The sequence below is a fragment of the Microtus pennsylvanicus genome, chromosome 10 (assembly GCF_037038515.1).
Source record: "Microtus pennsylvanicus isolate mMicPen1 chromosome 10, mMicPen1.hap1, whole genome shotgun sequence".
NCBI classification, from domain to species: domain Eukaryota; kingdom Metazoa; phylum Chordata; class Mammalia; order Rodentia; family Cricetidae; genus Microtus; species Microtus pennsylvanicus.
The window spans coordinates 94,141,223-94,161,600 of record NC_134588.1 but is presented as its reverse complement, the minus strand read 5'-3'; the positions used below and the strand labels follow the sequence as shown (position 1 = coordinate 94,161,600).

At 41.0% G+C, this 20,378-nt stretch overlaps 1 protein-coding gene across 4 annotated transcripts in view; it reads left to right on the top strand.

The window, feature by feature from the left end:
* The window catches only part of Rgs7 (regulator of G protein signaling 7), a 357,666-nt gene extending 340,812 nt beyond the window's left edge, over positions 1 to 16,854 (top strand). The window contains exons 17-18 of one of the 4 annotated variants that reach the window (XM_075989209.1): positions 9,258 to 9,335; positions 16,149 to 16,854. In XM_075989209.1, the coding sequence (XP_075845324.1) occupies positions 9,258 to 9,311 (54 nt within the window). In that variant the 3' untranslated portion in view covers positions 9,312 to 9,335; positions 16,149 to 16,854. Of the gene's footprint in view, positions 1 to 730; positions 812 to 9,257; positions 9,336 to 16,148 lie in introns of all 4 variants that reach the window. The other 3 variants (XM_075989208.1, XM_075989211.1, XM_075989210.1) reach the window with 3 other exon arrangements.
* Positions 16,855 to 20,378: the final 3,524 nt, after the last annotated feature.

The window sequence follows — 20,378 nt, the reverse complement described above, 5'->3', positions numbered from 1 at the left end:
GTGGTAAGTTTTCATTTTTTGAGGAATTACGAGCCCTTATCTCCAGTGAAAATTTCCCTGTTGTTAGCCCCATTGCCCACCTTGCATTCTTTGACGCCAAAAGTATTGTCTTTACTTAAACCCGTAATCCTGCTTCCTACTTATTTTTTCCCCAACCCTTTATAGAGTAGAAAAAAAGCTGTCATGCAGGAACAACCACATGGGCTGAACTAAGGTTTGGAAAGAAGTGTATAGCATGATGCATACAGTGAAGGAATCAGTTACTCTCTGTGTCTATGTTCCATGTATCCTTTTCCCTATTAACGATAGTTGCATGCATTTATTTTTTGTTCTTGCCCACAGCTCTTCATTATGCTTAAAAAGTTAAGACAATGAGAGTTCTGTGCTTTCAACCTTTGAAAGGAGAAAATGGTCAATTGAACAGTTTATAGTCAAGTGGCTATTGGTAGCTAGCCCATCTCCCTACCCTTAAAAAGACCCACGAGTTTCTCGCTCTTATGCTTTATTTTCCAAAACTGTGTTGGAAATTGTTGCATTAATCTGAGAAACTAGTAGCTTTACTCCTAGAATGTTCTTAGCCTCTTGCCATGTGTTCTGGTGATATATATTTGTTTGTTGGATTCTCTTGTTATTTTTCTTTTATTATTTTTTTGTACTGTGCCAACGCCTTTGGAACTTTCTGACGTTGTGTGAGCTCAAACTAAAGACTTCAACACATTTATTTTTATAGGGCAGAAACATCCCTATTTTCCCATGCCATAAAAACTGTACACCAACACTGAGGGCCAGCACTAACCTGTTATGAAAAGAGGTAGAACAATCTTGGTTTCTACTCAAGTTTGTCTGCATCATCTGTGGAGTCGTGTGGTTAGCTCCATGCTGCTCTTTGTGTGTGTATGTGTGTGTGTGTGTGTGTGTGTTGTGGCTTTTGCTGTAATGGTCAACTTAAGTGGAGCTATGTGTGCTGAGATAGAAGCAACCTGAATTCAACAAACGCAATGTTTGTCTTCAGTTTCCTTCATGGATTCCCATCCCTCGGTGGGCAATGCTAATCCACCCTACACCTATTATGACTGCCCAGGGTATTGGAAAAACCCTAAATGGCTACATAGACTTTGAACAGTCAATGTGATTGCCTCAATTAAAAGGATAGAGGATGAAAAATTCGAAGAGTTAATTACACTACACACGTCACAAAGCTTTGGCTATCTCTATTGGAATCTTAACATAGAATTTCCCTTAAAATATCCCATAAGTCATAATGGAGAAAGACAATAACAAAATATCTCCCTAAGACTCTTACCAGGAAAAGAAGCAACAATATATCATCATGTCCTCTGTGTACTGCTAAAGAATTATTCAAAGTTAATCCCTTTCTAATGCAGTGTGGAAAGAATATTGGGTTTTTGTTGTTTTTTGTTTCCTTTTGTTTTTAGACTGTAATGGAAGTTTCTGTGATAGAATTTAAAGTAGTAACATGACTTGGGGGGAACGGAAGGTAGAAATAAAATATTTTTTCTCTAGTTCCAACACATATCTGAACCACTTCCACGCTTCTAAAATAGTACTGCATGGTCCACCCTGGGCACTTTAGGAAAAACCCAATAAGAAACCAGGAGAAACTGGTCTTGATCAGCTCCCCCTTCCACCAAAATGTATGCAGTTACCAGCAAACACAGTGCTTGATCTCGGGGCCCTGCAGAAAGAAGAGAGTATGGCTCAAAAGTGCCTAGTGGTCTAAACAAAATGTCAGTGTGTACGAGGAAAGCTGAACCCCTTCATTTGGTGCTAAAGAGAAAGAGAGGGCTATGTGTAGTTGGAGGATGCTCAGAAAGGATGGCATTTAACTGTTTAACTGGGTAAATGGAACTTCACTAGGCAAGAGGGGCCAAACCTTCTTTAAAAGGAAGGGAGAGAGAGGCCAGAATGACTGGAGAAAAAAGTTGAAACTCTCTCTCTCTCTCTCTCTCTCTCTCTCTCTCTCTCTCTCTCTCTCTCACACACACACACACACACACACACACACACACACATGCACATAAAACATACTAATTACTTTCAAATACCCCTCATATAGCATTAACTCTTTTCCATCTGAGAAAATAAAACGTGGCAAATTTTTTTTGAATATTCTGTTTGAGTGTTGCTGTGAAGAAATCCTTAAGGAAATCAAAGGTCTCGGAATGAACCCCGGAGGACTTCAGGCTAGGCAGCCGTGTTGGGAATCATAAATGTTGACATGCTAAGTTTCATCAGAGACCATAATAGGATCAATAAAATAATTTCAACACAGGCAAAACTAAGAGACGAGATTAGAAACTAGAGACATATGAGGGGAAAGGTAGAGTTTGAATAAGCATTTCAATGGAGGCCTAGGCACAGGCGGCTCTGGCCGAGCAGGAAGGCTACGTGATGGACAATCGGCAAGGCAAAATGGAACAGAGAAAACACACATCGGCAGGTCTCACTGTGAAACTGGGGGAAATGAGACGACACTGAGTACTGACTACTCGCCATGCAGCAGGCGCTGGACCAGGAACATTGTGCTGTGTACATTCACCTGACCCTAAAAGGTGGAAATTCTAGTGCATATTCATTCACCCATTTTGTAGGTGAAAAAAATTAATTGGGAGGTGCATTTTCAAAGAATATAATTGTCCCAACATCACACAGTGAAGTTGCTGGCCATGACCAAAACTTTATTTCCTATTTGCCATCTAGTCGCAGCCTCCCCTCCAACTCAGATCCACTTCAGGTCAATGCTGGTTTTAGGGAGTTCAGTTTCTGTGTTTCCATATAGCACATTTGCAACCTGGGTGATAAGAACAGAATCACAATGTGCTTTTCTTAGCCCAGAGTCAGTGTTTCCAAAAGTCAAAGGAACCTTCAGTAGTTCTCTGACTCTCAATCACGACCTCTCCCTGCGGCCACGCCCACTAGAGGACGTCCTTACAGCAGAGATGCGCAGCAGCTTCAGTGTTTCCCGGACATCTCTTTCCCGTCATAGGTTTGTTGGTTGTCTTTATGCTCAACAGTCCCAGGGTGCTGTGGGGCAGGTGTTAGTTACCTTGCTTTCCCAGTGAGGCCACTTCCCCCGCGTCGCTCATTGCTGAGTATTATAGCCAGATTGGAAGCAGAATTTGCTTACTTGAAGTCTGTTCCTCTCTACAGTCCACCTTTGCTCTTCACACTGAGCCCCAAACAGGTGATAATGAGTGAAACTCACACTTGTGCGTTGCCTTCACACTGGCATATCTTCGGGACAAAAAAAAAACCAACTTATTTGCCCGTGGCATGCTCTTTTGTTTCTCTATTTTTCTTACCATTAGAGACATCCCTTAAAGTCCATCTTTCAAAGGTCGCTGTGTCCTTTCAAGCCCTCAAGTGTCACTCATCCTAAGTTGGCTTTATTCTCCTCTCCTGCGGAGTCTGTGCTTTACCGAGTGTGAAAATGGTTTCCTTTCTCCTTCACCATTGAGTGCATCCCCATTGCTCCATCTGCTTAGCTGCCACAATGCCCGTTTACCAAAAGGACGGCACAGAAGGGCAGATAGGACAACACGTGAAAGGGGTGCATGAAGATTGATCAGCAATGCCATCTGTCAAGGTTCATAAATTGAGGACCAATGACGCATCTCTCTGTCGCTTGCGTGAAGAGGAAATTGAATCAGCTTGGCTTTGAGTTAGAAAAGTAGGACCTGTGGAAATGTGTACTAGGGGGTGTTAGTGATGAGTTCCCAGGAATTCAGTAAGCTAACCTCTTTCTGGAGAACAGTCCTGTTCTGTTCCAGTGAAGACAGTTATCTTTAGAGCCTTTCAAAAGTCAGTAGAAAAGCCATCAAGTCTTCTGAGCCACACCATGCCCGCCCTCTGCTCTGGCCTACTTGGGCTAAGTTGAAGCACTACGCTGTGTTGTCACCTTCTGGAGGCTGTACTGCATCGTCTGGAGCAACAATGGGGACTTCATGCCAGATTTTTATCTTCAGATTCTCGTGTTAGGGAAACAATCCTGGGCCTCACACACACTGGCTAATACTATACCATTGAGATAACCACCCCAGTTCCCACTTTATGAGACAATTTTCACAGGAGGCCAGCTTGATCAGGAAGAGATAGTTGATCTTTCTGAGTCAATTCTTCATTAACAGTGTAGCTCAGTGGTTTCAATATTGACAGAGTGAGATACAAACATGAAGCATTAAACAATGAGAAAGATTCAAAACTTGATTACTCTTGAATGTTATTTTTTATTAAAGCTAATACGTTTGTTTTCTTTGTCAGTTTTGAGATAGGCTTCCCTTCATAGCTCGGGGTTGCCCTTGGGCTCTCTACCATCTTGCTTTTATCTCCTGAGCAATAGGGCTTCAATGCCTCACCACCATACTCTATTGCAATGAAATTCTTTATCTAGGTTTATGCAGAATCTGTGTTAGCGGCAAAACGTCCTTCAGCCTTGGAGTTTGATGTGCTTATTTACAGTTCAGCATGACGTCTGGTTCTGTGTCTTATCATGCGAGTTTTAGAAATCATTTCATCTACTAGACCCTAGCTTCTCCAACTATTTATCTCACTAGCCTGCATCAGATCTTACCTTATTTTTTCATGGCTATTAAAGATCAAAATATGATCAGGATCCTTCAAGTTAAATATGGATTTTATTCTCTTAGTATAGTCATTTAAAAATTGAACACATTATTTACTTATAATATAACTGTATAAGGAGGCAATCTCGCTGTGCTTAATCTCGTTCTTGATCTCTTTTTTCCTAACCCAGGATCTCACATTCTAAAACCGAGAGAGGAAAGCTTTATGTTTCATGTCTGTGTCCCCTGTGAGTTGACTGTAAAGGTTTTATGCACACACACCCCCACCCTCGCCAGCTAAAGTGCTGTCTTTTATTGCTCAGAATTGCAGGTACACTGCAATTAGGAAAAACTGCATTAGGAATCCCTATGACATCTTGGGTGAAAAACACTTAGGAACTGATCGTTGGACCTCTCCAGCAAACAGAAAGCAAACCTGATCAAAAATAAACTTCTGTCTCCTCCTTCTTCCTTTATGGATCTTAAACCCATCTCTTTCATCATTTTTTGTTGGCAGATATGGCCATCCATCTTGTTTTAGTGGAACTGGTTGTGGTAAATACTTGCCTGACAAAATAACTCCAGTTTCCCTGCAGCATGATATAAACCCACTGGTGAAATGTTTCTGGATCATGTAGCCTAATTGAGTTTGGAAGGGGGAACTTTATTCTCCCCTGACAGCATCATTGGTTCAGAAATTGTCACTCAAGGTGATACAAGCTATGAATTAGGTGCGGTGAATGCTTGGCTACAGACTACCCACTGCACCGACAGGGGCCCCAAGGGAGCGCAGGTGTGACTGCCGAGCAATGTCCAAGTTGTTCTGCAGGTGCCAGAGGCAGAAACTCTATCAGAATTGTCTACGTTCTACTGATGTCAAGCCCTCTGTTTGTGCTTTTGGTTGGGAGGCCTCAGGGATGACCATCAGAGGGACTTCTGAGATAAAAGTAGAGCTCAGTGGTAGCATGCATTTGTCCACCACTGGTTTGTTTTATATATAAAACAAATAATAACTACTGAGTCCCTACACTGGCTAGATACTTTGCTCTGTGATTGAGAATACATAGGTAATAAGACACAGTATCCTGCTCTGAGCAAATTTTAATTTGTAAGAAGACAGAGATGACTCAGATTGCTATCTTGAGATGCTGCTAGCATGCATATCTAAACTGATTCTCTCTTCCTATGGAAGCTGATTGTCCAGTGAACAGAACGAGGCTCCCACCTGCTTCCTTAATGTGAGTCACCATGGGAGCCCAAAGCAAACAGGGGAGAAGAGGCCTGCAAGATCTAAACTGAAAAGAGTCCTGAGTACTCAGCAGACTCGAGCCAGGGCAGTGTTGGGGCTTCCAGTGGGAGCAGCAGAGCACAGGAGAAGGCAGATGAGGAGCCAGACCATGCTCTGCCACCTCTGGGGCTGTAGAAGGTGGGGGAGAGAGCAGAGGATCCTTCTATAGGACCAGCAGCTACCATTCCAACATACACCTTAGGTGATTCCAGATAGAACAGGGCTGCTCAAGCAAGAGAGGGAAGGAGGAAGAAAATTTGGAATCCCAACGTGTTTACTGCAATATTTTAAAGCCACATTTACTGGAAATTGAGATTGAGCTTCAAACCATCTAATTTAGGATTCATAATGTTGATAAGGCAGCCAATAGTATTTTTCCTTGTCACTGTTTTTATTTGAAGATCTCTTGAGCTTAAATTATGACTCTGGAATGTCTCAAGTTTCATATCATCTTATATCCATCCTCTGAATTGTCACTGACTGAAGTAGAAAGACCCGGGAATGTTTGTGTGTATATAAAGATTTAACATCGCAGCCCCTGGCAACATTCTTAATCATCCACACAACCTTGTTCTAAATTATCTCATTAAGCAGCGTGGCATGCAACAAAATTAAATACACACAATCTCATCAGTGTTCCAGGAACAATGGGTATGCATGTTCTCTTCTAATAAGTGTGTTTCATGTAGCTGGGAAAAGTGTGAATAGCACTTAAATAGACAAAGATAAGGCTCCTTGTGACGTCAGATTTAATTGCCACTAACAGTAGAGTCAAGTTTCAGTCATGTCTCCCTATGTGACTACATACTTGACCGTTCTCCTTTGACCAAGTCAACTATTTCTCATTTTCTTTCATCCATTCTAAAACCACATATGGGGCCCTATATGTTTCTTGACGCTCCCTATGAAACATCTTTCAGAAAAGTGAGAGGCACTTTGATGCTGACAGAACGCTGTGGGAGTAATTTTTAACTCTTCTATCATTTGTGCTTGTTCTTGGAGACCAATTACAATAGCAAGACAAGAGACTCTTTTGCAGAACTGGCAAGCCTTTGTGTGCTTGGAAGTCTTATGAGTGCATCTGTAGCCATCCCGCTGTGGTTTCCCTACACCCTGGCAGACCACACAAGCAGCCTGGATTGGGCAAGATTAGCTGGTGGAATACGACTTTACACTCCCGCTGCTGCGCCGTTCTTGTTTGCCAGTGGTCGGGGTCTGAGTGGGATGAACAATATTCGAAAATCCCACATTCACTCATTATTCCTGTGCCCTCAACCAGTGAGAAGCAGCAATAAAACAGGCCGTGGCGATTACCGTCCCTTTAAAGTGCAATCTACCAACTGTTAATTGTTTCTAGAAGGAGAAAAAAAAAGTTCACCTGTCATTTGATTTGTTTCTCCAAACCATACAGATGACTTTGGCATTAGAGATCTTTTTTACTTTTATCTAGCTCATGAAGAACATACACACAAATGCACAATAGTCATTGCTGAGTTACTACAAAGGGGAACAATAACCACCCACAAACAAGAGTATTCAATTAAAATATGCATATTACTGTTTATATAAGAGCATATTACTAATATCAAAAGTAAAACAAAAGTCATTGGGAAATATTTCTCTTTTCAAGCTTTAAATGATAAGTCTACAAAGTGTTCTGAGAAGATACTGGAAAAGATATTAATTATTATGGTCATCTCAGAATTAAAAAGGAATTCAGCAGAACGTGTTCATCCAGGGCAGTCCCTAGGGTCTTCTTCCACAGTCTCACTATGCTTGCTGGCCCCTGACTTCCAGAAACATAGTACATTTGGGTGGCAGAGGCATCAAACCCATCATTAAGAAATCCACACCCTCTTGTTTCTAGGATCATCTACTCTTCTGTGGTCTTCAGGTACCATCTCTACTGTTTCCTGTAACAGAGAAGAGCCATGCAAACCCCTCATCGATGTGATCACAGGGGTATCATTTGAAGTCATGGGATATGTCACCTCTTCCCAAGTTTTCTTGCTGTTCCTCTCAGTTAAAATTTCTAGCTTGCTACCTTTCTAAGTGGGATGCCACTTACCACATCCTGAAGTTACCAGTCACCTAGAAAATACAGAGTCTGTGAGCTCGTCCCTGTTCATTGAATTACAGTCGTTCTCTGTGTGTCTCTGTCTCTGTTGCTCTCTTTCCTGCAGTGCTTATAAGCATCTCAGGACAATGCAGGGGAAGGATTACCACCTTAGGAGTGTTCACACTCCAGCTCTTCTTACCAAATATCAGGACTTCTCACTTGCCTGCATCAGAGCCCCCGCAAGGAGTCTTATAACACACCTTGATGGAAACTCCCCCAACTCCGTGCCCATCCAGACCTCTTTAGTTGATACTTGTGGTGATCATGCTACTGGAGTAAGGACCATGCTTTGTGAGCCCCTGTCTTGCACAAGGCAATACCCCCCACCCTTTCCACAGATCAGTGTTAAGCACAAAGCCAATGACACAGCGGATAGGCTGCTCTCCCGTTAGGTGAGCTCAGCTCCACAACCTCCATCAGAATTATACAGCATCGAGTCAGTTGTGTTTCTTTTTACTGCTATTATGGAATCCTTACATTTATATGTAATTTATTAACACATAAATAAAGTATCAAATGTGAATCTGAAAATGATATTTTTGTGAAAACTGAGCAAGAACACTTGTAAAGATTTGATAATGTGAAGATACCTTAAAAGTTGACTTCAGATTAAGTCTGACTGGATCTTGCATGAGGAGGGGCGCTGTCCTGCATTTCCTTTCCTCATTTTGTGTTTTCTCACTACCTTAACTGCTCACTGCTGTTTGCTCCAGTCCATCAAAAGCCCTCCTAGGTGACAGCCAAGCACAACACGGAACATGTGACCCAACAAGAGCTATCACCTCCCTAGATTTGTCTTCTTGACAATCTATCTGGAAAACCGCATCAGCTTTCTGGCCCCAACCTCTAACCATAACCAAGTATGGTGCTTTAGCTAAAATGTTTTGAAACATTGTTTTTTTTCTTTACGAACTGTAGTTATGTTTTCTACTCTTGTCTTTTGTTTCTAGACTTTTTGTGTGTCGCTTCTTCATTTTAATGTAAATTTGAATTTCTACCTTCTTCCTGTTTTGCCCTGTTATTAAATTTCATACTTCATCTCTGTACTTGCTGTCTCTTTGGAGTATCTCTTGGCTAGTCTTTTGAAGCGGTTGATCAAGTTTGCATCATGCATGCATTCTCTCTGCAGCCTACTAACATTTTGTTCAGGCTAACAAAGGAAACGCTCTAAGGTGTTGGGAAGACAGCAGAAGCTACCGCTCTAGTGCACCTTGGAGGTGGTCGTTTGCCTGGTTATGAACTGCATCTTTCTCTGTCTCATCCACAGAGATGCCATGAAAGGCTGCTCCACGCCGTACTTAGCCCAAGAGCCTTTGTTTAAAGCAAGCTCCTGTCCTCAAATCTGGTAAACCCTTTCTAACAACTGTCAATGCGCATGTCCAGACAGATACACAGCTAATGTAGTTGATGTACTGCAAGTTCTTGGTAAACGAAAACCGGGAGAGAAATCTGCCATTAGGAGAATTAGCAAAGGAATTGGGCTGTTTTAATGATAAATACAAATAGTCAATAAATATATTGACTCAAGTAAATATATAATAAATACATTGTCCTCAAGTCATGAATTAGAAAAATGAGGTGGTAGGAGAAAAGGGGAGAGGGAGGAAGGGAAAAAAGAACAAGGAAGGAAGGAAAGAGATAAAATTAGACAATCTCAAACTGTTTCTGTAAGTACAAACTGTTATCTTTTTATGGGATAGAATTCATAAAATATTCTAAAAGCTTCCACATTCTTGTAACTTTAAATTAATAATTCAATTTAAAGTAATTTAACCCTAATACACCCCAGGTGTTCTGGCATACACAAAAACATTTATTGCATCATGTAATTGCTAAATATAGAAATTCTGAAAGTTCAGAAACTGAGACTTTCTTAATCTACCAGAGCCTATGTACTTCACCATTGCCCACATATTAAAATCGGGTTCAGAACAGTGGCTTTCATGTTTTTTAATACCACTGACATTTGATTCATTTTACATCTGTGTGTACTATATATAAACACACATACATGTAGATTACACTTATGTAAATTTAAATTGTATGGAATTAAAACTCTCCACAAGCAGTAAATTCCTCTATTGGGTAGATCCCATGTGCTATTTTCTAACTTGTTTTAGGATATTTAAATTTTTCCTAAACATGACTGCATCTACCTAAATTGATTTTGTCACATATTAGTTGGGAAAGCTGTTTTATAAGAAATGGATAGCTGAGTGACATGCATAGTTTAAATTACCTGCCACAATAAGTCAGTATCCATAGTATAATTCATTTTGTTTTTAAAAAGCTCTAAAATGTGATTTTTAATAAAACAGTTGAAAAGTATTAGTTTGGAAACAATTATTTTTTAAGTTTTATTGTTTCTTCTGTTACCTGTATTTTTATCTAATGGTTGTCTACTTTATAATTTTAAATAAGGAAATGAGGTTATTTGGTTTATGATCTTTCTTAACTTATATAGAAATCTAGTAGTCAGTGCTTAAGTGTTTAATTGTTCATACCTATATCCTCTTAGTTAAGAAAGTCAACATTCAAAGGACAGAATCCGCTTCCTTCTTTTCTTCAATCTCAGAATTGCTATACATCCAACATTATAGGAAGTTGTATCCATTCACAGTTTCTCTAGAATCATCTAACACACTTTAATAAACTCATTTGCAGCTTTACTTAGAAGAATTTTTATTAAATCAGGGAAGAACTTTTGGGACAGGCAGACTAGATTCAATTTCTTTTTAGCCATCTTCCACGTTGAAATAACCAGATTCTGTTAGTGAATTGGTTAATACATAAGGTGAGATTGGTGTCCCTCTATCACCAAATCTCTGTTCCCTCACCATATCAAGACTCTTCTGCCATGAATTAAAAGTGATTTAATCCCAAGACAATGAAATTCTTCTTACCTCCTTTTGTAAAATTTATTCTTGAAGTGATCATTCTGGTGAGAGAGTTCAGCTCATGGAAGGAACTGTGAATTTATTTGGGGACTTCTATAAGCCTGGTGTTGTTTAACAGCTGTCAATAACTTCATCAGGGTGAGTGACATACAAAATAATACCCAGAGACACGGATGCAGAACTGAGGGAGGGAAATGACAAAATCCAGGAAGCAGAGATGTGGATAGAACACTTATCACTGGCGGCTGAGTAAAGAGCACAGGTGTGTGCAGAGAGAGAGAGAGTCTTGACTGAAAGAGCATCAGGTGCCAAGGCAGCCGAAGAACCATGTGTGAAGTGACACTAAGCAGACTAGAGGGACAGAGAAGCCAGATAGTGAGTGACCTGGAAATCTAGGCAAATAGTGAGACAAGAACATTTCAATACCAGAGTTAAAAGAGATTGTGTCTTTAGTTCATCTTTTTATATGAGTATGCTCACACGGTCAGTGGTGTTGATTCATGCCTAGAAACTAGGCATTCGTCAGACCACCTAAATCAGCGAGCAAGTAATCACCGGGACATTATTCTAGAATGTGCTTATAAGTCTACAGGAACGTCTAGCAGCAATGCGGGTAATTCCAGGAACTGTGATGGAATAGCAAGAGTTATGAAGCTGAGTTAAACAGAAAGGTGAAAGTGTAGTCTTGGCCTTTTCATGCTAAGGTCAGGCTAAGGTTGGTGCCCATCCCTGTATCCCTGTAGCTCAGCTCGTACCACTCTTCAGTCTACTTGCTGAACTGTGCGTGTACTTCCATGTTGATCATAAACTTATGGAGTTGATCACTCAGGAAAACGTAGCTCCTTGTGCTTGCTTATGGGTCAAGCTAAGCAGAAAAGGGAAGTGGAAAACTCTATGTTGCCATCATCCCAAGTTTCACGTTGTGGCTGAGAGCCTGGCCTTTCTGTCCATTCTCATGGACTCGAAATACCTTGTTTCATCACTCTGCTTTATGACTAACAATGAGGTTTTCAAATCAGTTAAAAATCATAACTGTGAGTAAATATGTCTGTAATCTCAACAATTTGGAAGCGGAGGCAGGAAGATCATAAATTCAAGACCACCCTGGCCTAAAACATGAGATCAAGGCTAGCCTGGGCAAATTGGTGAGACTGTATCTAAAAATAAAATTAAGTAAGAGGGCTGAGGTAACATCTCTGTGGTCAAGTGCTAAGTCATGTGTGTGGCCCAGGGTTCAGTACCTAGACCGTAAAATGAACACCTCATAAGTTGCTGTTTGGGGGCTTGTTGTTTCTTCTCTTCCTAATTACAGAAAACCTCTTGGAATCATGTGGGAAGGGAAATGTGTGGTCTGATGAAGGTGAAATTTCATAGTGAGACACATGGAACTTTGTTTAGATGACTCTTGTGTTGCAGGTGCAGCTGGTGCTCCAACTTCACCTCTGTGCCAAGCTCAATTGGTTCAGAAACTGAACACACTCTTGTTTTTCTAACATACTGCCCCTCAGCTACATACCACAAAGGCTTACTTATAGTCTCTTGAGTTTGGGATTTGGTTGAAATGTCTGTGTTTATCTTTTCTGTAGACTTGTTTCTGCTGTAGTCCCTGTCCCTGAGACAGACAGGAGGGGCTGACATCACTTGACCTTCATGTAGTTCCAAGATTAAGACAGTTTCTCTTCATATGAAATTATCAAATTATTGTGATCAGGCAATCTTGTAGGTGAATCCTACTGGTAAGGTTTTCTTCATCCCTTTGAATTGCTAGAGTAGAGAGTTTAGAATTTAGCCATGAAAATCTCTCTAGTCCTTCACTGTAGTTATCCAAAAATAATGGTCGGGGACAATTCTACATGGCTTCTAGGGCACTGACTCAAAATGCTGTTGTAAATGGCTCATATACAATTTAAAAGATTCATGTTTACATCCCTAGGAGGAGAGAGCAGTGTTCTTAGGCCTTTAATACTTTCCAATAGGGCGAGTCCTCTCTATGGGCACCAACATCAGGACTGGTCTTCTCCACAAGGAAGCAAGGCAGGTTGTGCACAGGGTCTAGATCTATAAATCTAGGTGAGCCACCAGACACGCATGTTCTTGCTGTCACCCCAGGCTCTTAGGATCTGTCCACTATTAGTTGCACCCAGTGTCCCTTTTTAATCATTGTGATACACAACACCAATAGCTTGTTGTGTAGTTGACAGTCAGGACTACACACAGGCATAGGCTCACACACCTTCTTATTTCTGATCACTGTTTCTTTGTTATCTCAGTCCCCCAGGTTGACCGTGACACTGCTTCACTGTGGGCTTCCAGGGAAGAGTTTTTAAGCTATGTCTTAGGACAGAGCTAGTCAGGTTCACCTTTGACCAGAACTTATGTTTAGTGAAGTCTGTTAGCCGTCTTTATGATTTGCAGAAACTTAAAAACAAAACCACAAGAAAAGAACCATGTCCCCTTTTAAGTTAAATGTATAAATTAAAAGTGACAAGGGTTTCTATCTAGATAAACTGTTACTGTGCCTGGGTTTCAAATGACCTTTTATTCCAGTACAGCTATTTTAGTCTTCTTTTTCAGAATGTTGACCCAAATCACGGTAACCTAAAGTTTTAAGAGAAATAGTTCTATCTTGGCCTAGCCTTCTTCTCTCCTTCTTCTCCACTAATGACATTAGTAAATCCCATTTCAAGACAAGTTATTTCATCTCCGAATAAATGAGTGCTTACACATGTATGTGTGTATGTTAGTAACACATACTACAGTAGCAAATACAGCAAAGAGTAACATCGTTAAGCACAGAAAAGTGCTTTTTGATGCTAACACCAACTAAATACATTATTGCCTATTTTGGATGGAGAAAAGGAGAACAACCTTGGTTTTCAGTTCCTTTGTGATTTTCTGCCTTTCAGAGCATCAGAATAGTAGTTTCGGCCCTGGAATTCCTAAGAGATCAGATTTCTTTACTTAAAAGGTAGTATCAGCAGCATTTACAATAGTAAGGTCACACCCAAGATAAAGTGACTCCAAGGATGTGCTAAGAACAATATTAAAACATGTGCCTGCATCAGTGTTCCAAGCGAGGTTTTAAAGCAGATGCAATTATTGTCTCCACTTAAGGCTGAGAAAACAGGTACAGGATTGGAAGTAGAAGTCTTCATCGCTTTGGGCTGCTCTAACAAAATACCCTAATACAACACAAACACTGCTCACAGTACTAGAGGCTGAAAATTCAGGCTCAAGATGTCAGCCAATTCCATGGCTTGTGGGGATCCATTTTGTCATTCATGATGGTAGCCTCTTCCTGTGCCCTCACATGGAGGCCCAAAATCTCACTTGGATGTGTTCTGCAAAACTATCATGGGCAAGACGTGTGTGCAGATTACACACTGCTTTTTGGTATTTTCTTTGGAGGGGAGGAGCTAAGCATAGCCTGTTATGAGATGCTTTCTTTGAATACGCTGCCAGCCGCTGAAAGCCAAGCTGGGAGCCCTTTTCCAAACAAGAGAAAATGTCTTGCTTCTCTTGCCTGCCACGTTGTCAGTCAAAGACCATAAAAGGTATAAAGAAAGCTTATCAATTATGAATTATGGAGTTACTAATCTTTACTAGCAATTAAAGAGTTATTAATCATTTCTTAAACATATCATTCTTTGCCTAAAATGTAGCAGTTTGGGGTTGAATTTTTGTGCTTCCCAGCCAAGAAAAATACCACATGTTAAATTCTACAGTGGCAAGGATATAGACTAGCAGGTCTAGACATGGAGGATGATTAGATCTTAAGGGAGGAGGTTTGACAAACAAGTTTAAGGGCTTTGTGAAGGAGGCCACCAGCAGCTTCTTCTCTTCTCGTATGCAAGGACCAAAGAATGTACTATTTGTGGACCAGAAGAAAGCCCTCTCAGAAACAGCAAGAACAATAACAGCAATAACAACAAAGCACACTCAGGCTCTCTGGACCATGGGAAACACATTTCTCCCTTTGACAAGCACTCAATTCCTGTGTTCTCACTTCATCAACAGCGAGAGATGATAGCTGTGAGTGACGATTTCTGACACAGCCCTTGATCAAACTCAACCACATTGGGCATCAAGTCAAGGATTCAGCTGTGACACAAGCTATGCCCCAAATACTGTAGTTTCTCTCCCCAAAAGTCCCTATCTCATCCCTTTTGAAGAAAAAAGAAATTCAATGAATAGGTCAATCACTTTCATATCAAAACCTAGAAAATGAGTCATAAGACAACTCACCAGTCAATAATCTGTATTCTCATTAAAAATATCAAATCCCTTATAGCTCCAGCATGCTCACCATTATAAAAAACAACTTGGTTGTCAAGATTTTATAAAAGAAAGAAACAAAATTTCCACATACTTTCTGTAATAGTATAATAGCAAAATATGTGGAATTAATATATATATATATAGCATACATATATATTCTATATTCCATGTATATGTATACTATATATTCTATATTCCATGTACCTTAATGCACACACACACACACACACCATACATATATACATATACCAGTTTGGGAAAAACACAAATGGGGGATGGCTAAACAATGTTGACTGTTTGAAAGAGGAATGAATAGACTTTTATATCAAGTCTCACAATTGGCTTCTTTTCCTCCGTTAACTACAAGGGAGAGACTCCAGTCTGAGCTTCTACCAATCACATCCTGAGATGTGCATGCTATGTAGTTCAATCCCACCCCAACCCAAGCACCTACTTGACCAAATGCATTCACATTGTTGTCCTGGAGAATATCTGATGCAGAATCGTGCTAGGATGTCTATTCCGGGTTGGGAACCTAGGCGTTGCCTCATAGCTCAGCCTCCATGGAACGTTTCTGGACATGTTTATGATTTGCTAGTGTGTGCTGTGACCCCATCAGTCTGTTTGCAGTGGGGGGGGGGGCTGGGAGGAGAGGGAGTGTTTGGGGAGGGAGAGTTATTTGTTTGATGTTTTTGTGGTGGGAGGGTGAGGGAGGGGAGAGGGTTCATCATGATGTTGGAATTCAGGGTGACTTAAGGGGTTCAGTTTGGGGGTCTAGGAGGGCAGGGCTCAGTACTAGAGCACATGCCTATTATGTGTGAGGTCTAGGGCTTGCTTCCCAGGACCACACACCAAAAGACAAGGGTCCAGTTTTGACCCTAACACCAATTTCTGCTCTAGTAGCTCAATTCTACTATTGTACAGTTTTCCAGTGATTGTGAATTATTTTCTTTCTTTCTTCGTTTGATATTTTTTTTCCTCAGGGGAAATCTCTCACATCCAAGAGGTTAACAAGCCTTGTTCAGTCTTACTAAAAGGATCGTCTTGGTGACATGAAAGCTGAACGGAGCCATCGCCCATACCTTGTAGCCCATTGCTGTTACCTGGAGCAGAGGACATTAGACCGAGATGTTGCATGAACGAAGGACCTGAATTGTTCTCTCCTGTGTGCACACTAAGGCATCGCCACCGCCAAGGGACTCTTCGCCACCCCATTGCCTCCATCTCCACCTGTCGTCTGCTTCCCTTGCCCCCCTTATTAAGCTGGATCTGTGTCTTTTTCCTTTTTAACCAGTTCAAGTGAAGTAAACTTTATTTTTCCCCCTCTTCTCCTTTTCTTAAGCTTCCGCTAGATACACAGTTCACTGAGAATTCAGTCAGTCACAAACTGGAAGAATTGTAAAAGAAAAAAAAGTATATATCAATAAGTATACACATGGCTTCACATTTATTAAATAACAAATTAGCACAGAAGGTGTCCTTCCACCCTTGTATCCACAGTCTGTAACAAACGCCCGTCTTTGTCTGTTCTCTGGACATTGTCTGTTCATGTTTCCTGCGTTTATTTTTATACCATATTTAAATGAGAAAACACCTTTTACTCCAAATGTATCAAAGTTGACCTCTTCTCTGTAAATTTGTGTATGTTTATATTGTTGTTTTAACTTTCATTAAAAGATGCAGAATCTCGTTGCTTTGGGAACTTTTGTTGGTGGTGCTAGCTGTAAAAGAAAGTGAAGAGAAGGAACTCCCAGCCTTGGATTTGCAGTGTAAGCTGCCATCTTCCAGTTCATCTCAAGTTTGGATGGGATGAAGTCAGGACCAGCACACTGGAAGAATCTCCCTGATGGACTGACCTGGGATTAGGGAGATTGTTTATCTTCTATGGAAAACATCACAAATCAGACTTCCACATTTTCAGACCTATCTGAGGAGGACTTTCCAGCATATGATGAAATCTATGCTTGCCTGAGAAAGCTAATGAGTATTTTAGCTAGAGTGAGGCTTGAGCAGTGATTTTTTTTTCCTTTAAATCATGACTCTGAGCTTAGTGAAAGTTTCCTGTTTGCCACTCTCTTATGGGCTCTGTTAGTGACTTTCTCATGTTTGTGACAAAATTCCTACCAAAAACCACTTCTGATAAGAGGGCTCTATTATGGCTTAGAGTTTATCCTGGAGGGCAAGGCATGGCAGCAGGAGTGGGTGACAGATGGGATTGGTCACCGTTCTAGCCCTTATCAGGAAACAAGGAGTGGACAGGAAGAGGAATGGGGTTACCAAATGTCAAGCCCCCCCCCCCCCCCACTGCTTCACTTCCTCTTTTAAGAGTCTACATCCTAATGGTTCTACAACATTTCAAAACAGCACTCCCTTAGCTGGGCAACAAGTGTTCAAAGAGAAGATTCTACGGGAGGTATTTCATCTTCAATTATTGATGAAGAGAAAACTGGCAGTTTGTTCGAAGTCACACAATGGTAAATTGAGATTAGAGGAGAGAAGCCTCACTCCGCCCTGCTTGGTTCTTGGCTGAATCTCACACACCAGACAGATTAAAGAGAAGGGAGCACGCATTTCCTTAGCAGAAGCCTTATGTGAGGGGCAAGTGCATATGAAAAGGCAGACTTAAACCAATGACTCTACCCTACTCTTTCCTCAGCTGGTTTGACAAGGTGGAGCCTGTGAGAAAGTCTGAGAGGACCAAGGGACAGGAGTAGAGAAGTCAAACAAAGGAGAAACAGCAGGTGCTGGGTGATCTGGTTCCTCTCAGCGTCTACCTAAATTCTTTCATCTTAAAATACCAAACAGGTCAGGATGAGGATGGCTCAGTAGGCAAGCCTAATAGTCTGTGTCCAATCCCTAGAGCCCACATGGTGTTAGGAGAAAACAGGTTCTCACTGACTTCCATATACATGGCATGCCACACTCCACAGATGCAGAAAGAAAATAAATGGAAACTATTAAAGATATATATCATGAGATATATAACATGGGCTAGAGAGATGCCTCAGGGGTTATGAGCACTTGTTGCTTTTCCAGAGGACCTGGGTTCAATTCCCAGTACTCACATGGTGGTTCACAACCATCCATAACTCCAGTTCCAGGAGAACTGATGCCCTCTTCTGACCTCTGAGAGCACTAATCATATACATGAAGGCAAAATACTCACACAAAACAAAATGAATAACTCTAACTTAAAAGATTCAACACACAGGATATGATGTTTTGGCATAGTATTACAGTTGCCTTCAGCATATAAATTCATGCACTCTGACCTTAAGACCCATAACTCTTCCCTTTTTTTGATAAAAAAAAGCCACGAGAAAATCCATATTTCACAGAGGAAACATTTTTCTGACTCTCAGGACATTTTTATTCCAATCTCTGGAGTCCCCCATGGACACAGGTAAAAAAAAAATCTTGATACCTTTCAAGGATGAGATAGTGCTAAAGTAGGCTGGCTTCTTTACTTTTATCTATGCCAAGGTATAGCATACCCCAGCTACTAAAATATATCAAGTTACTAGTGTCCTCTAACTATGTAGGACAATTTAAATACGGAGGAAGTTTGTCAACATCAGTGATATATAAGCAGTGGGGTCTAGTCTAGCTGAAAATACCATCACAAATTGGAAAAGAATCGGTAGGAAGAATGTGCAGATCGGCTAGAATATAAGTAGTGTAAACAGCTGGGGGAAAGTTGATTATATACTTGTTCGGCTTTTGAAAAAATACAAAATTCACTGGGCACTGGTAGCAAAACCCTTAATCTCATCTCTCAGGAATCAGAGGTAGACAGGTCTCTGTGAGTTCAAGCCCAACCTGGTCTAGGGAGCAAGTGCCACAGCAGACAAAGACATCACAGAGAAACCCTGTCTCAAAAATACATTAATATTTCAAATTAAGTTGTAGTAGGAGCTGCTGGGCTGCATCCCCAGCACTCCGGCCGCCTGCTAGCTTATGCCCCGAAATAACAACACACAAATTGTATTCTTTTAAACACTGCTTGGCCCATTATCTCTAGCCTCTTCTCGGCTAACTCTCGCACCTGGACTAGCCCATTTTTAATAATGTGTGTAACACCCCAAGGTGCGCTTACCGGGAAGATTCTAGCCTATGTCCATCCTGGGTCGGAGCTTAATGGCATCTGCCTCAGAGAGCAGAGCTATCGCGTCTGCCCGGGAGAGGGGAGCATGGCATCTCTGAGCTCACTTCCTCTTCCTCCCAGCATTCTGTTCTGTTTACTCCTCCCACCTATGTTTTAACCTATGAGGGCCAGCCAAGCAGTTTCTTTATTTTTTAATCAATGACTTTCCTCCATCATTTCCCCTTTGTCTGTTTAAACAAAAAAAAAAGGAAGGCTTTAACTTTAACATAGCAAAATTACATATAACAAAACAGTTATCAAGTAAAAGTTACAATATTTACATCTATTTTATCTTTATCATAACTAAGGAAAACTATAACTATCTATCTATTCTTCAACTCCATCAAAGACTCCAGAAAGATACAATATTACCTAAGCAAACAAGAAATAAGCAACTTTCAAACTCTAGAAATGACAGAGACATCTCGCTGCCTGGACAGTCATCCAAAGTTTCTCTGTACCGTTGTGGCATCCATCTTTGGCCTACAGGCCCATAGTATCCAGAGACATTTCCATGAAGCAGGAAATTTCAAAGTCAGTTCAGTCACTATCTGTTGTGTCCTGCGGAAAGTCTTGCTAAGATGGAGCTTGGTTAATAAGCTGTTATGGGGAGGAAGTTGTAAGTGAAATGTGTGCTTCCACGGCTGCGATGGGTTATTTCAATGGCAATTTTCAGCACTGTGTTAATCACCTTCATTATCTGTGGGCCTACATCATGGGATCATGCAGAAAAGAAAGGCTATGAATAGCATGTGTGCTTGTGTGTGTGTGTATGTATGTGTATATATATGGGTAACTGTTCCCAGAAGCCCTGTATGAAAATAGAATAACCCCAACTGAACATACTTATCTTATGTTCTCAAAATATGCTCTGTGACACTTGGGTGTCTGTGTGATACACATACACATGAGAGAGAGACAGGGAGGGGGATACATTTAAAGAGTTTTATAGCAGTTGAAGACACCCAGGTTTCTCTGGGAGTATGTGAAGGCTTTGACTAGCTTTCAGGAAGCACAGACCAAAGCTCTGGAGGTTTGTTTTGTTTTTGCCCTTTAGCGCTTCACAATC